General features: G+C 40.4%; 1 protein-coding gene across 1 annotated transcript in view; it reads left to right on the top strand.

Annotated features, from left to right (window-relative positions):
• Positions 1-4,920: 4,920 nt before the first annotated feature.
• DIPK2B (divergent protein kinase domain 2B) overlaps positions 4,921-16,337 on the top strand; it is a 29,610-nt gene continuing 18,193 nt past the window's right edge. The window contains exons 1-2 of the mRNA XM_026674038.2: positions 4,921-5,241; positions 13,188-13,452. Of these exons, the coding sequence (XP_026529823.2) occupies positions 5,027-5,241; positions 13,188-13,452 (480 nt within the window). The 5' untranslated portion in view covers positions 4,921-5,026. The remainder of the gene's footprint in view (positions 5,242-13,187; positions 13,453-16,337) is intronic.

A 16,337-nucleotide genomic window follows, 5' to 3' on the forward strand; every position in this document is an offset into this window, starting at 1 on the left:
GAATTTTATCAACGGGATCAGTGGAAGGGTGAAAGTATTGCAGACTTCATCGCTGACCTTAGAAACCTGGGAGGCCTCTGTGATTTTTCAGACCTAGAAGAAGCTATGCGAGACCGCATAGTTCTGGGATTAGATGACCACACAGTACAGAGCAAGATCATGGCAAAGAGGAACATCGGTCTTGCAGATGCCATTGCAGACGCTACTGCAGCAGAGGCAACCAAGATGTTGGCCGCTCGAATGCGCCGCACCAACGCACCGCTCCGTCAATTCGCCCGTGAAGCCTCGCCTCAACTAGAAAGACACTCAGCAACAGCGCACCATGAGGACCTTGAGTCCCAGTCCGAGAGTGATGAAGAAGAGGTTAACAGACTTTGAGCCGAACGAGATCAACAAACTCTAAAATTTCAGCGCCCATGTGCGGGTTGTGGGGAAAATCACCCGCGATCCGGTTGCAAATTCCTCGATGCAATCTGCTGTTCCTGTGGGAAGAGAGGCCATATCGCACGGGTCTGCAGAAGTAAGAGGGAATCCAACACAAACAGAAAGGAGAACAACTTCCGCCAAACCACAGGGAACCTCCCTGCAAATCGGGATCGTTTGAATAACCAATGGAACAACCATGCCTACAGCAGCAAAACATCTGCTCTTCCAGCAAGACGAGAAGAGGCACACCAGACTATTATTATCGGCCACGCTTCATCATTAGACAAACAAAAGATCCGAGTGAAAGTTACCATCGAGAACCAACCTTGCCTGATGGAAGTCGACTCTGGGTCGTCCCTCTCGATGGTTTCCTGGAAGACCCTTAAACAGCTGATCCCTGCCATCCGTCATCAAGACCTCAGGACACAGAAAATCATCCTCAGAGACTACCAAGGGAACATGATCCCAGTCGTCGGAGAGAGTCAAGTCCAAGTATCTTTTAAAAATCGTGCCGTGTCACTCCCATTAACTGTCGTCGATGGTGACCGGCCCAGTTTACTAGGCCTACAATGGTTCGGCCCACTCGGGATCGAGGTGGCCGGCATTCACCGGGCCGAAGCGATGATTGGGAAGAGAGCATCGTCCAGGAATTCCACGACGTGTTTTTGGACAACTTAGGCAAGTACAAGGGGACCCCTATATCCTTTAGCCTCAATCCAGAAGTAGCCCCTATCCGCCTTAAGCCTCGTCGGGTGCCGTTCGCCCTTAAACCCAAGATTGACGAGCAACTTGATAAGTTAATAGCCCAAGGGGTGTTGGAGCCTATTGACCATGCCCGTTGGGAAACCCCAATCGTAACCCCCATCAAACCGGGTGGGTCGATTAGAATTTGTGGAGACTACCGCGCCACCCTGAACCACGCAGTCCAACAGAGCGCTTATCCGGTGCCGGTGGTTCAACATCTTCTCCACTCCCTGGGCGGCGGGAAGATCTTCGCAAAGTTGGACTTAGCGCAAGCGTATCAACAACTACCCATTGATGCGGAAACCATTACACACCGAGGTGCCTTTAAATGCAACAGACTCCAGTTCGGAGTCAGTGTAGCCCCCGGGATATTTCAGAGTCTAATGGAGAGACTTTTACAGGGAATAAAAGGGGTTGTACCGTACTTCGATGACGTTTTAATTGCTGCCCCAAATAGAGAAGAGCTTGAAAGGCGTCTCAGATTGGTTTTACATAGATTTAAGGACACCGGTCTCAAGGTTTAAAAAAAATGTCAACTGTGCACTGAAAGGGTAGAGTTTCTCGGATACCTCCTCGATAAACAAGGTATTCACCCTACCGAAAACAAACTCAGGGCAATCAAGAACGCCCCAAGACCTAAAAATAAGACTGATCTCCAGGCTTTCCTGGGACTTATTAACTTTTACAACATCTTCTTGTCCCAGAAGGCGACCATAGCTGAGCCCCTACATAGACTTCTCGACAAGAAAGCCACCTGGGTCTGGGGACATCGAGAAGAACGCTCTTTTCAAAAAGTGAAAGACTTATTAACATCCGATGCTGTTCTAATGCAGTACAACGAGACTTTGCCATTAAATATTACGTGTGACACATCACCATTTGGGGTTGGAGCCATTTTGAGCCACGTGTTACCAAACGGGAATGAGGCTCCCATTGCGTACTTTTCCCGCACATTATCAAAGGCTGAACGAAACTATAGCCAACTTGACAAAGAGGCTCTTGCTATTGTATCGGCCGTGAAGCGATTTCATGAATATGTTTACAGGCGGCCTTTTACTCTAGTTACAGACCACAAGCCTTTACTTGGCATTTTAGCAGGTGATAAACCAATGCCGCATATATTGTCACCTAGAATGACTCGCTGGTCAGAATTCCTAGCAGCCTACAACTACGTACTGCAGCATCGCCCGGGGAAAGCCATTCCCCACGCTGACGCTTTGAGCCATTCCCCACTTCCGGAAACCGTCAGCGACCCAGCTCCAACCCTCACTACGCTGCAAATTGAAACTCTCAACTCGCCGCCACTAACGGCAAGGGATATCGCCGCCAACACAAAACGGGACTCTATCCTCGCAAGAGTTCTCAGTTGGGTCGAACGTGGGTGGCCAGTCGAAGAAACCCCCGCCACTTTTGCGTCATTCAAACACCGGCAAACGGAACTATTTTCCCTGCATTCTATGGGGAGATAGAGTCGTCGTGCCAGAGAGACTACAGCGACTCGTGTTGCAAACCCTGCAGGAAGGACATCCGGGCATCATCCGCATGAAGGCTCTCGCTCGAAGCTACGCCTGGTGGCCAGGCATCGATAAACAAATTGAAGCCTGGGTAACCACGTGTAGAAACTGCCAAAAGGTCAGCAACGCCCCACCGAGAGCAATTCCCACCGAATGGGAAACTCCTCGAGGCCCGTGGTCCCGCATCCACATTGATTTCGCGGGACCCACTAAAGGACACACCTTCCTTCTAACCGTGGATGCTTACTCCAACTGGCTCAAAATCCACAAGATGAAAAGCACGACTACTGACTCCGTTATTAAAAAACTAGATAGATTATTTGCAACACATGGTTTCCCGGACGTTCTAGTTTCCGACAACGGACCCCAGTTCACGGCCCTCACCTTCAAACAATACCTGGCGGACCGGGGCATCCGCCATGCCTTAACTTCGCCGGCTCACCCTGCGGCAAACGGTAGGGCGGAACGGATGGTCCAATTCGCTAAAAGACACTACAAAAAATGGATCCTGGGGACATCGACACTAGATTGAACAAAATACTCTTACTACAGCACATTACCCCCCACAGTGTCACCAACAAGACTCCAGCCGAACTTTTAATGGGGCGGAAGCTTAGCTCCCACCTCAACCGATTACACCCGTCTTATTCGCCAGAGAAACCTTGTGGATCCAGCGGAACATATCGCCAATTCAAGGTAGGCGACTTGGTCTATGCCAAAAATATTTCCGGCGAACCGTTGTGGGTCCCAGCCACCGTAGTCTACCTCACTGGCCCTAGATCTTACCGCCTTAAAACGACAGACGGCAAGATATGGAAACGCCACATAGATCAACTTCGATTTTGTTTACAACCCAATATCCACGACCCCCCGGACTTCCAAACTCAAGGGGGAGGGAATACCGAGAGGGACGAAGGCCGTATAGACGATGACGTAATCGAGGACAGACGGCCGCTAAACCGAATACTCGTGCCACCTGAAGAAGGTCCGGGATCGGGGGCATCCTCCCCGCAGAGGAACACCGTAGTGGTAACATGCCCGCCCAATCCAGGAGTGGACTTAAGGAACCCTGATAGTATCGAAAACAGCACCGCAGAATCAACCCCGTGCGAAGACGAGCCTTGCGTTCCACCGGAACCGAACTGTAAACAAAAACCGGTGGAACAGCGAAAATCAAATAGGCAGGTAAAATGACCTGCATACCTGCGTGATTACGTCACCACGGCCGTCAAACAGAACCCAGGGGGGAGGGGTGTTGTGAACTAAAGAAATGTATTTAATAAAGATTCATTTGCATGGCAGGATCGTAATCCTGCACTTCCTATTGGCCCATATAATAGCAAGTTATGATTGGTTCATCTCGAGCAATCTGATTGGCTGTTGGCGGGCCGTGCCAAGATTCAAACGCTATAACACTATCCATTGGTTATCCGGATAGCAGCTTACTCTATAAAAGAGTGACTGCTAGCCGGGGGTTTTTTGTCTCTGTTATGCTTGTGAATAAAGAGCTGAAGTTCACGGTTTACAGTCTGGTCTCCGTTCATTAAACCCATGCCTCAAACTTAACACTTACAATTATGAGTTAATGTTTCATCCTAAAGAATTAAATAGCAAGTCACCATAACTAAGTTTTTCCCCTTGAAATTCTATTTAATCATGTTTCTTTTTTTATTTCTTATGTAATCAAGTTTTTTTTCCCCCCCAATAGTTTTTCTTCATTACTTCCAATATTTGTATCCTGGAACAAGAATGAGAGAAATGAGGAAGCCTTATTTTTTAGAATAAATCACAGCCTGTCAGCACTATGGGAAAATATATATATTAAATCACACACTCACAAGTACACAGAAAGGCTTTTTGAGATTAAATTGTTGCAAACACAAATACCAGTGAAATGGAATTGAGTTATAACATGGATTTTATAATGTAGGGCAAAACTGAAGTGCAATTTTTCATTATTTTACATGCCTTGGCTATAAATATGGCCTATATTTGAAGCCGTGCCTTTGGGGTTTTCACTTTGAATGACTTCTGTTCCTTCAACAGGATATCCTTTATTTGTCTCCATGAATATTATGATGACCAAAGCTTTTTTGCATGCTGTGTTTTTTTGATGGGTGGGTCAACAGCTGCTCCCAGAAGAGGAAAGGTAACTATAGCAACAAATGTTATCTGCATCCTCATGTATTTCCTTGTGCCCAACCTAATTCATACTCCTTCTACTAAGACTACCAACTAGTTGGAAAGAGAAAAACATTCCAGCCTCTTGGATCACATTCTCTTCTTTTGTAAATGCTGCTCAGTTAACACCGAGAATATTAGAACTTAGGTAGATCTAAGAGATGCTAGAGATGTATTACCTTGGCTCCAAATTCCTGCTCTCTCTCCTGGGTTTCACTGTGAATTGCAGCCTTTTCTTAGAAGCAACAGTTTCTCCCTCTTCAGGGCCCCGAGTCAAATCCAGCTATACTTTTGGTCGGACCTTTTTGGGACTTGATAAGTGCAATGCCTGCATTGGAACATCAATTTGCAAGAAATTCTTTAAAGAAGAAATAAGGTCAGAATCTCCATACCATATTTGGGGTGGGATGAAGGGAAAATGGGATTTACTTCTTTGGAGGAGGAAAAAAAAACCCTCAAATATATAAATTTGTCATTATGTAATCTGGCACACATTTATTTGCTAGCAACACTTTACAGAAATGATTAATAAATCCCTAAACCATTTAAAGATGCAAGAATCCATTTTTGCCCTAGAAAGATCTTGTATCAATATTGTTTATATAATAAGTTCCTTATAATTAGCAAGATTTAACCTTAACAATTGTACCATAAAATATAAGTATGCCTTAAGTTTTGACAGTATGCCTTAAGTTTTGACACTAGTTTGCTGTTTGCTTTACATTTCAAACATTTTGGCTAAGGAAATGACATGGGAAAGATTGCTATCATCATCGTGTCCAATTAATTTCATGCACATAGTTAACTCTTTCAAAATTAAATCAATTTATTTTATTTTATTTATTTGATTAATATCTATGTTTATGTTACTAGTTTTATGAACTCTGGAAGCAGCTCCAGCTAGGTGGTTGTTGTTTGTCTAAATATAGTGAAAAGTTAAAAAAAAAAAAATTAGGCTTCCAATATCTAGCCAAGAGCTACAGATGATAAATTAATTCCAGACTCAAATGGTCCCTCAAATAAATAGGTTTTGTTATCACTTCTAAAATTAACAACAGACTGGCTTGATGTGGTTCTAAAGACAAATGCTGCGCTCTGCAGCAAAGAAGGCCTGAGATTTTTGGCTCATTGCTGAACTGCTCTGTAATCGTGATACCAAGATAAACTATATGTGATCATCTTAAGTTCAAGAAAACACAGTGGATGTGAGAAGATAACATATTTTCACCAGAGGGACTTACTCCCTGGAAGTACATGAAAATTCAATTTTAGTGCTCCTGAAGTTGGAATAAGCATTTTTGAGACTATTATAGTTGGGCTTTCATCAAATCAATGTGTGCTTAGTTCAAATCATTTTGAATTAAATAAAATATGAATCAGACTCAAGTATTTTTTTTTATCATACTTAAGCTATGCTACAAGAGCATGGCAATTTAAGCCAATATATTTTTCTTATTTGCAGAAATTATTAGTGCTCTTGTCATGATTTGTTCAATTTCAGGTTTTCTAAGAGAAAACAAATATGATAGCAGTGTGAGAGAGTTCTGAGAGAAATGCTCATTCTTTTCCAATGATTTATATAATTTTAAATGCTATAAAACAATTGGTAGCACAGTAGACAGAAATTGTGCTAGTAAACTACAGTATAATTTTATCCGATGCTTATTGCTACTGAATCAGATAGATAAGTTGACTTCTTTTCTCTCTGCTCTCATATTGAAGGTACTATAATATAATCATGACAGCCTTGGTAAAACCTAGTACATATATTTTTAGCTATTTGGGTATTTATATATTTAAATCCCCAGCACAGACACACATGATTGGACCTACAGATTGCAAGCAATAGCAATAGCACTTAGACTTATATACCGCTTCATAGTGCTTTACAGCCCTCTAAGTGGTTTCCAGAGTCAACATATTGCCCCCAACACTCTGGGTCCTCATTTTACCCACTTTGGAAGGATGGAAAGCTGAGTCAACCTGAGCCTGGTGGGATTTGACCTGCCAAATTGCAGGCAGCCAATAATCAACAGAAGTGGCCTGCAGTACAGCACTCTAACCATTGCTCCACCAAGGCTCTTAGGAATCCTATGGATATCTTGTATATCTTTGTATTTTTTAAACTTTTGGAAATTCTCTGAATGGTCTGAGGGATTGGTGAATCTTTCCCTCCTCCTGCTATTCAATATGAATGTTCAATGTGTGATTGGAGACAAACTGGCCTCACGTTATGTTTAAAATGCTCTGAGATGTGTGTGTGTGTGTGTGTGCACGCACATGCACGCATACACACACATGCATGCACACAAAAGCCACTTGTAATATTACTTTCAGGTTCTAAATACTCTGTAGCAATTGAGTCAGCCTTTGGGATGAGTTAAAACTTAATTCATAAAGCCTTACAAAAATGCTATTACCACTTGGCAACAACCATATTTCAGTTTTACTTTATGGTTACAAATTCTAGCAACACTGACTACTGTATAGGGGTATGAACTATATTAGGGTACCGAGGGTAATCAAGGCAAATAAGCTTCCTTCAAATAAGGATGCACCTCAAAAGTTCCCCTGAATTTGTGAAATGATACTAGATTTGTATGATCAATGCTAATAAATTCAGCAAGAGAGTGAAGATAGAAAGGATACTCTAAAAGCATTTTTGTCCTTAATCTCCAGGAATATTGGGGTTAGCTATTAAATTTCCAAGAAATTCAGCATGGTGGAAAGTGCAAAGCAGAGTATTTTTAAAAAAAAGATACTCTGCTTTGCTGCATTGTTCAAAACTACACTGGGTCTTTAGCTGATCTTCAATGAGATGTGGTGTATGCTTCTTTCATTTCAATTTATGGAAACTGATGTCAAGCATATAGCTAAACAAATAAAAATATTAAGTGTATGAGAATTTTTCACGGAAGTAACTGTATGTCTGGTTGCTAGGTTCAGCACTTTGGATCCTCCAAATATTTTGGACTTCAATTATTATGAGCCCTGAGTAACAAGAAGTACAACAACAATTGTAGACCACACTTGGAGGGCACTAGGTTGCTTCATTTTGCCATACTGAAGAAGCAGAAATAGAAAGCATATTATTCAAAATTTCTGTGCTGGAATTGGACAAATTTTTTGTGATTGGTTTTTTTGTTATCTTCCAAGGATCAGCTTCCAAGGGACATAAGAAGAAATGGTGGCAGTGTGCTAATATTACTGGAGGAGCAATGTCAACTTGCTCTCACGCTTTTTAAAATCCCATTTAGGAATGGGTTTAAGCCAAATATTTTACCACTACTTATTTTAAAATAGTCATGAAGAATCACAGTTCTGGGGAACTTTAGGGACTGAAAAAAGGGAGCAGTAAGTCACATGATGCTGAGAGTTGTCTACAGGTAGTCCTCAACTTATGACTACAATTGAGGAAAATTTTCTGCTGCTGAGTTTTTGTTAACTGAGATTTGCTCTATTTGATGACCTTTCTTGCCACTGTTGTGAAGTGTATCACTGCAGTTTTTAAGTTAATAACTCGGTTTTTATGACTTTGCTTGACAGAAGATTGCAAAAGGTGATACAGGATCCTGGGATACTGCAACTGTCATAAAAAAAAGCCAGTTGCCAAACATCTGAATTTTGATCATGTGACCATTGGGATACTGCAATGGCCATAAGTGTGAAAAATGGAAATAAGTCACTTTTTTCAGTGCTGTTGTAACTTCAAATGATGACTAAGCAAATGGTTGCAGGTTGAAGACTACTTATACAATAAAGCTAATTGTGCAGTAACTTTGTAACTTTAAACAGTCACTAAATGAACTGTCGTAAGTTGAGGACTATCTGTACCTATTTTTTAAACAGTGACAGTTAATTAGAAGTGAGTCACACCAATGCTACTTGAGTTGTAAGAAATATATATGTGCATAATGTCCTGGTTTATTTGTGTACAGTTTAATTCAGGTTTATTGGATTTGTGTAGTACATCAACATAATGTGTACAGTACATCAAGTCATAAACCATAGGATAGCAGTCAAAATGACAACAAACCATATTAAAACAAAACTTAAAGTACCTCTTTTGGGCTTCAAGTGAGATGAAGCCGGCCAGGGCCGCAGCTCTTTTTCTTTTATTGCTTGGCCTTATGGCTTTCTACATTTACTGAAAATAAAAGCGCTGTACAGAAAGTTAAGGATCTCCCTGGAATCTATTCTTTATCAATGATGTGCATAATTGCTGGGTTCACATGTAACAAACTTGCACGCAGAGCAGAATTTATTCTTGAGGTTTTACATATCTCTGAATACTGTGGTTTTACTCTTAAAGAGCATATTTAAAATCTTTTTATAAAGGATTTAGGAGAAAGTTAGGGAGTAAAGATTCAAATTAATAAGAATTAAAAGAATCATGGAAAAAATTGATAGCAAAATGACTCCATGTGGAAATGAGAGATTTGCTTACTTCTATTCAAAATATAAAACCTTTCTCTGAGGTTTTATGTATATGTAGTATTCTCAGGACCACTACTTGCTCTGTTATTTGCAAAAGCATTTCAAATAGAAGTGCATAGAGAGAAAGCTTCATATGAAAGAAAGTGACAGAATAATGAACTATATTCTAAACTATTTTTGCTGAGTTTCCACAAAACATTTTGAAGTATCAGTAACTTATACAACATGGTACTGGTATCCAGTTCCCTCCAGGTAAGGCCAGGGTCTCAGAACATTTTCAGTTGGCCCTAAAGAATTCCATGGTAAAAGATCTATTTGGACTTAATCTGCTTAGCCATTTATACTGAATACTAAATGCTAAACTGCAAAAAGTTTAGCAGATTGCAGTGAAAAATATTTGCAGATAAGCTTCCTTACAATCTTTATTGAGTTTATCCTCAAAGGAACTCTATTACATATACCTTTGGAACAGTGGTGGGATTCAAAAACACTTGCTACTGGTTGTGTGGGCATGGCTTGGTGGCCGTGGTGTGGCTTGGTGGGCGTGGCTTGGTGGGCATGGCAGGGGAAGGATACTGCAAAATCTCCATTCCCTCCCCACTCCTGGGGGAAGGTTATCACCAGTTCTCTGAAGACTCAAAATTTCCACTACCGGTTCTCCAGAATTGGTCAGAACCTGCTGAATACCCACCTCTGCTTTGGGATTCCTCTGTTATATATGATGAAATAAGGCCAAGGAGGATTCGGTAAATGAGAGAGCATTCAGTTCATGAGTCAACAGGGATTTTCAAGCTCAAGTCCAACATGAACTTCATAAAATCACATTGGCTTTTCGGTAGATGCTATTTAAAGTCTGAGGAATTCTCAGATTAAAAGTTGAAAGATAAAAATTACATATGCCAGATCTGATTGTATATATGTATATAAATGTTTTTTATTGTTAAGATGGTGAATTACAAAATGTCTACATTGAATTGTGATAATACAGTGAAGAAAAAAGAGCTAATTATATGAGGATGATTAAATAAATGTAGTAAGAGCAACAATGAAACATATATAATAAGTGCAAATACAGGATTATACAAGATTAATTCAAACATTAAGCTAAAATCTGAATCATATAGGATAACAAAGAGGCCTCTTACACATTTTTACAGCAAAGACTTTCAAACATAGACAACAGCCCATATCCTGGATCCACTGCATAAACTCAGAAACATGGCTTTCTTTTCTGTAATATCAGATTATCCTCTTTGTTGTGTCCAAAAGCCTGTAACTACATGATCTAGGCCAGGACATTTTTAGTTTCAGAACTGAACTTGAAAATTCTTGCACTACATAAAATACTGTCTGGCTACAACTACCTTGGGGAGACAGTGTTTTGATCTTGCTGTCATATAATTACACACATCACAAAGAGTAGGATTTATCTCTGAGTAAATGTACACAGGATTGTACTGTCAAAAATAGTAATTCATAAACATCACTTACAAATCCAGTGCTTTTGAAAGTCAAAGACTTTGAAGAGATTTCATTTTCTTTTACAGCTAGAGGGCAAAAACCCTTGCAGTTTTAAATAAATTTAGCATTAATGTATCAAATGATCAAATCATCTACTCTCAAAATATTCTACTGAAATTGTTTTCCAAGTGAACATTGTAGCCCAAGGCTTGAAAGTTCTTAAATCAATTTTGAAATATATTGCTTGGAATTATTAAGGCAGTCTTCAAAATCATATGCATCTTTCAATACACTTTAAAAACCAGTCAATTAAGTCAAATGAGTCATAAGTCATATCAATTTTAAGGTAGTTTTATTGTGCATTCATGATCATTTGGCCAAAGCTTCAGGTTTGAATGCTTACAATATATTTTATAATAAGAGAAAATTGCAATAGGTTCCCTTGATTTATTGGAAGCATTGCAACATTTAGGACATTTTTGTGAATGTCTGTCTGTTTTTAAGACTCCAGATGTCTTCTTCACTGATATTAATACTAGTTGCTCTTTATGATTCTTTGGACAGAATTTGATGACATCTCTATAAATAGCTCCTTCTGAATTACCAAAACAAGTTAGATGGCAGATAAGTAGCTGCAGGATGAAGAAAGTTTATTGAAAGAATTTTTACAAATTTATATTCTAGGAAGTAGGCCTTTGTTCCCAACAGCAACAACTAGGAGTTTTATTCACTAATATTGTTAGACCTATAAGTGTCCTTCCTCTGTTAAGTTATTTCCAACATTCTTTACAAAAGCGCTCTCTCTCTCTCTCTCTCTCTCTCACACACACACACACACACACACCCACACACCTGGAAAAATCATTCACTGATTGAAATATAGAACCATACATACATTATAAAAACTATACATTTGCTTTTGAGTCTAAGAGGTATTTTCTTCTCCTTGAGTACTTTCCTAAGGGAAATCAAGTTTAGGACTTAGAGGAAATTAAAACTAACTTTCCATAATAAGCTCTTTATGCTTTAGACCAGGGGTGTCAAACTCATGTCGTCATGGTGGGGTCACGTGACATATTGGGACTTTCCCTCCCCTTTACTAAACTGGGTGTGGGCATGGTCAGCACATGACACAGCCCTGCTTTAGACAAACTTCACAAAAGAACCATTCTTACAGTCCAGTAGTGGGATCCTACCTTAGTCGCTACCAGTTCAATGGGTGGTCATGCGTGCATGCACACCCCTAATGTGCGTGCACCTAACAAGCCAATCAACTGAGAGGATGAAGAAACAAAAAGCTAGGAGCAACCGTCCCACCCTCCCATGTGCTTTTTGGTCTTTTATCCTCTCAGCTGATTGTTGGAGGCTTTTTTCCCCCCTCTCAGCTGATTGGAGGCTTTTTTTTAACTACCTGTTGGGCCTAACTGGTAGTGAGTTTTACTACGGGTTCGTCTGAACCAGGCCGAACTGGTAGCATACCACCACTGTAACAATCTAACAATCTTGAAAGCAAGCTATGATATTCAGCTTTGATGCCAAATGGATCAGTGGTGGGATTCAAATTTTTTACTACTGGTTCTGTGGGCATGGCTTGGTGGGTGTGGCAGGGGAAGGATACTGTAAAATCTCCAGTCAGAGGTGGTGTTTGCCGGTTCTCTGAACTACTCAAAATTTCCATTACCGGTTCTCCAGAATTGGTAGAACCTGCTGAATACCACCTCTGAAATGAATGCTACACCAAACATACCTTTTTATGCTTCTACAATGGGATGAAAAGAAAGCTAATACTGAAGGTTGATGAAGAATATCAGTCATCTTTGTAAATGCAAAAGTTTTCAATTATTATGAAATGTAAATAACTATAATGAAAAATACATATCTGCAGAATGTCATCACTGTTAATTGTTTACGCCCACCATTTCCTTCCCTTCAGGAGTCAGGTCCAATGGTTTCATTCTGACCGATGCTGTTCTGTCAAAATAATGAAATTTTGATATTCCCAACCCACCCAAGGTTATGACTGAGAAAGCTCAAAGACCTCCAAATCAAATCTGCAATATAAATAGCAAAGATGGTATTAATGAATATGCAAAAGAGCAATAGCATAAAGCATAAATATTTCTAATATTGGTTGTAGTCAGATGCAGGGAACTAGAACTACCCTTAGGGTTATTGTAGTGAATTCTACAATTTCTACAATTTCTTTTCTCACCAATAAAGTAAGGAATGGGGAAAATGTATTAGAATCTTCCAGTGGCAATAACACAGAGTGCTTGCCACAAGATTAACATTTTTCCAAAATTGGCCTTTAGCCGTTTTATAGATCTCTTTTTGGAAGCCTATCTTAAAGTATGGTAAAACATTCCCATGCTAAACTGGGTAAAGATGGATTAACACTCTTTTATGTTTGTGTTTTGATGACAGGTTTGATAGTTGGCTCTCCTCACATTTAACCCTCCCCCCAAGCTCTCTCTCCAGTTATCCTGGGAACTATTCAGATGACAGCAAAAGTTGGCGACTGGTTGAGATCTCCCGATTAACCACAAAATACCAACATGATGAGTCTGATGAGAGAATTTGCACTTCTCTTACCCAGTCTAAAAGATGTAGCATTGAGAGAGCTCTATGGAAGACAGAGAGATTCCAGAAATGGCTGAAAGCAAATCGCCTGACCCCTCTCTTGGTCCAGGTTTGTACAAAGTCTTATGTAATGCCCAACTGATATGTAACACACAGTCCTGTATAAAAGCTGCCTGTTGTGATCCACCGGTGGCTGACAGCTGGCAGCAGACAGTAGCAAGTAGGTAGGGAAGAAACCTGGGCCAGTCTTGGAGGCTGAGGAGGGCTTGGACGAGGACTCTGCATTGGAGGTAGGAATGGGGCCAGGGTAGGCTGACAGTCATCAGCTGCCTTCTGACTCAAACAACGGTGAGGTGGGGGAGATTCTGGAACCGGTTCCCAGCCTGCGCATGCGCAGGGCTACCAGAAGACAAGAACAATTGAGAAAGCAGGGTTGACTCAGGAGCAAGGCCACATGATTGGCCCCTTGGCATGGGACATAAAAGAGGAGCAAAGGGGACATGAGCTTTTGCAGGAAGCAATTAGTTTGGTCGATTCAAGCTTTGAAAAGTTCTGTTTGACTCTGTGTCAAGTTTGGCCTTGCCCTGCGTTTAGCAATTAGTTCTCTGGCAGCATTCCAAGTGCAACAGGGTGGGTGTTTATAAACATTCCCCTAAAAAACTGTTTGTGAAGCCTTGAAGGGTGTGAATGAACGTAATTCACAGCCATTGAAATAAAAGAGATTTTGCCAGAACTAAGATTGTGTTCTATGCTTTCTTAGGAAGCCTAGGTCAGAACACTGCCTGTGGCTGGGAAATTACTATTGTAATATGGATTTTGGATCATCCTTGCTTCTTACTCCTCCTTCCCTACACATGTGGATACATGCAAACCATATAAGTCACAGGTAGTAAGGTGACAAGCTGCTGAATGGCCCAGTTTCTCTAGCATATGATTACTTTCATATAGAAAGAAACTATGGAGTATAATTGATTGTGGTGTTGTTATTATTATTTTTAATATATGTTTTATTAATACATTTTCTTTTTATATCACATAAAAAATTCCATATCAATCTGAACAGCATGTTGTCTGGACACAATTAGTTTTAAGTAGAAATACAATATTAATTAACATAAATCATAATAATAAGCATAATAAATTTATCAGTACTAATCGCAAAACAGTAATACAATTATTTTATCCATCTTACAAAATTTTCAATACAAAAGTTTTTATTCTCTTTTAGATCTTATTAAATTCTCATCTCTGGGTCTATTAGTTAACCATTGATAAAAACAAGTCCCATGTCAAGAAATGTTGTTTCTTCCATTTCTTTTCTTTTCCATCTCAGCATATTCTAATATTTGTTTTATAACACTTTCATCTGTGGGGATCTCTTCGTTTTTCCATTGTTGTGCGAACACAATTCTTGCTGCCACTAATACATGTAAAGTTAAATATATTTTCCCTTTGTCACAGTGTTCTGGTAATATACCTAACAAGAATATTTCTGATTTCAAATCTATATGCTGCTTTATCATTTTTTTCTATCCAAGTATGTATTTAGTCCAATATTTTTTTGCCTTTGAGCATGTCCACCTGGTATCTGATTACAGTTCCAACATTTAGCTGATAAATTTTCATACATCTTTGCTAATCTTGCTGGTGGCAGATGCCACCTATAAAACATTTTATGTAAGTTCTCCTTTTCGGCCATTGACATTGTTAACTTAAAATTTCTATCCCACAGTTTCTGCAATTTCTCTTATTCTATTGGATAGCCAAAAATTTTAGCCCATCTTATCATTGTTTCTTTCATTTGTTCTTCCAATTTAATACACAATAAATAATTGTACATTTTTATTCGTTTTTCACCTGTTCCCAGTAGTATCTAGTTCTGTTAGTGCTTTATAAAAGCCCTGCATTTTTGAGTCTTTCTCATATCTTCATTGTATTTGCATATATGGCCACCATGCTAAATCAATCCCTTGATTGGTCAGTTCTTGTTTAGATTTGAGTTGCCCTTTATCATTTAAAATATCCTTATACCTTACAATTTTTTCTGCATCAATCACATTATGATGTATCAGTGCCTCCATTGTGGAGAGCCAGACTGGTATTTTCATATAATGTCTTTGTTTAACTTTCCCCCATGCTAACAATAATGCATTTCTAACAAAATGTCTTTGAAAATATCCATGCATTTTAGATTAGATTAACAGAGTTGGAAGGGACCTTGTAGGTCATCTATCTAGTCCAGGGTCGCCAACCTTTTGGACCTCATGGACCACCAAACTCATAATTTTAAATCCCACGGACCACTAATATGAATTTTGACTGATGGTGGCTTGCTGATGTTGGAAATCTCTGCCGTATGGGGTGGCACGCAATGTGCAAAATTGCAGGTGGTGCAACATGCAAAAAGCAGCGCAGCCCTCGACACCCAGGATGAGGTAATGGTGCTATTGTGGCTGGAAGATGCAGGAGTGCTGCGCTACTTGCATTTGCACAGCACCAGATTCTGCCTTCGCTCGAGGAGCCCAGCCAAAGTTTCCTGCGCCGCTCGCGCTTCAGCGCTTTGACTCCCAGGGACAGGAATTCAGCCCAGCTACCTGCAAATTCGTCTCTCTCTTTTGAGGAGTGCTCACAGAGAGAAGCAGATGGAGTTACTCTCATCTCTCAAGAGCCCAGCTGAAGTTTCCCGCTTTGCTTCTGCAAACTCCTGTCCCTGGGAGTCAAAGCACTGAAGCACGAGCAGCGTGGGAAACTTCAGCTGGGGTCCTTGACCAAAGGCGGAATGCTGATGCCGCACAAATGCAAGTACGTGGTGCTCCTGCATCTTCCAGCCATTTCCATCGCTGCTTCGGCCCGCCTGTGCCACCCCCCTCTTGCCACAACAGCACTATTATCTCATCCTGGCCAGTGAGGGCTGCACTTCTTTTTGCACGTTGCACCACTCACAAATTTGCATATTACACATGCCACCCCCTACGGCAGAGATTTCCAACCCCA

This window comes from Notechis scutatus, chromosome 5 (genome assembly GCF_049901735.1).
Source record: "Notechis scutatus isolate UNSWTSFEM ecotype Mainland chromosome 5, rNotScu1.2, whole genome shotgun sequence".
NCBI classification, from domain to species: domain Eukaryota; kingdom Metazoa; phylum Chordata; class Lepidosauria; order Squamata; family Elapidae; genus Notechis; species Notechis scutatus.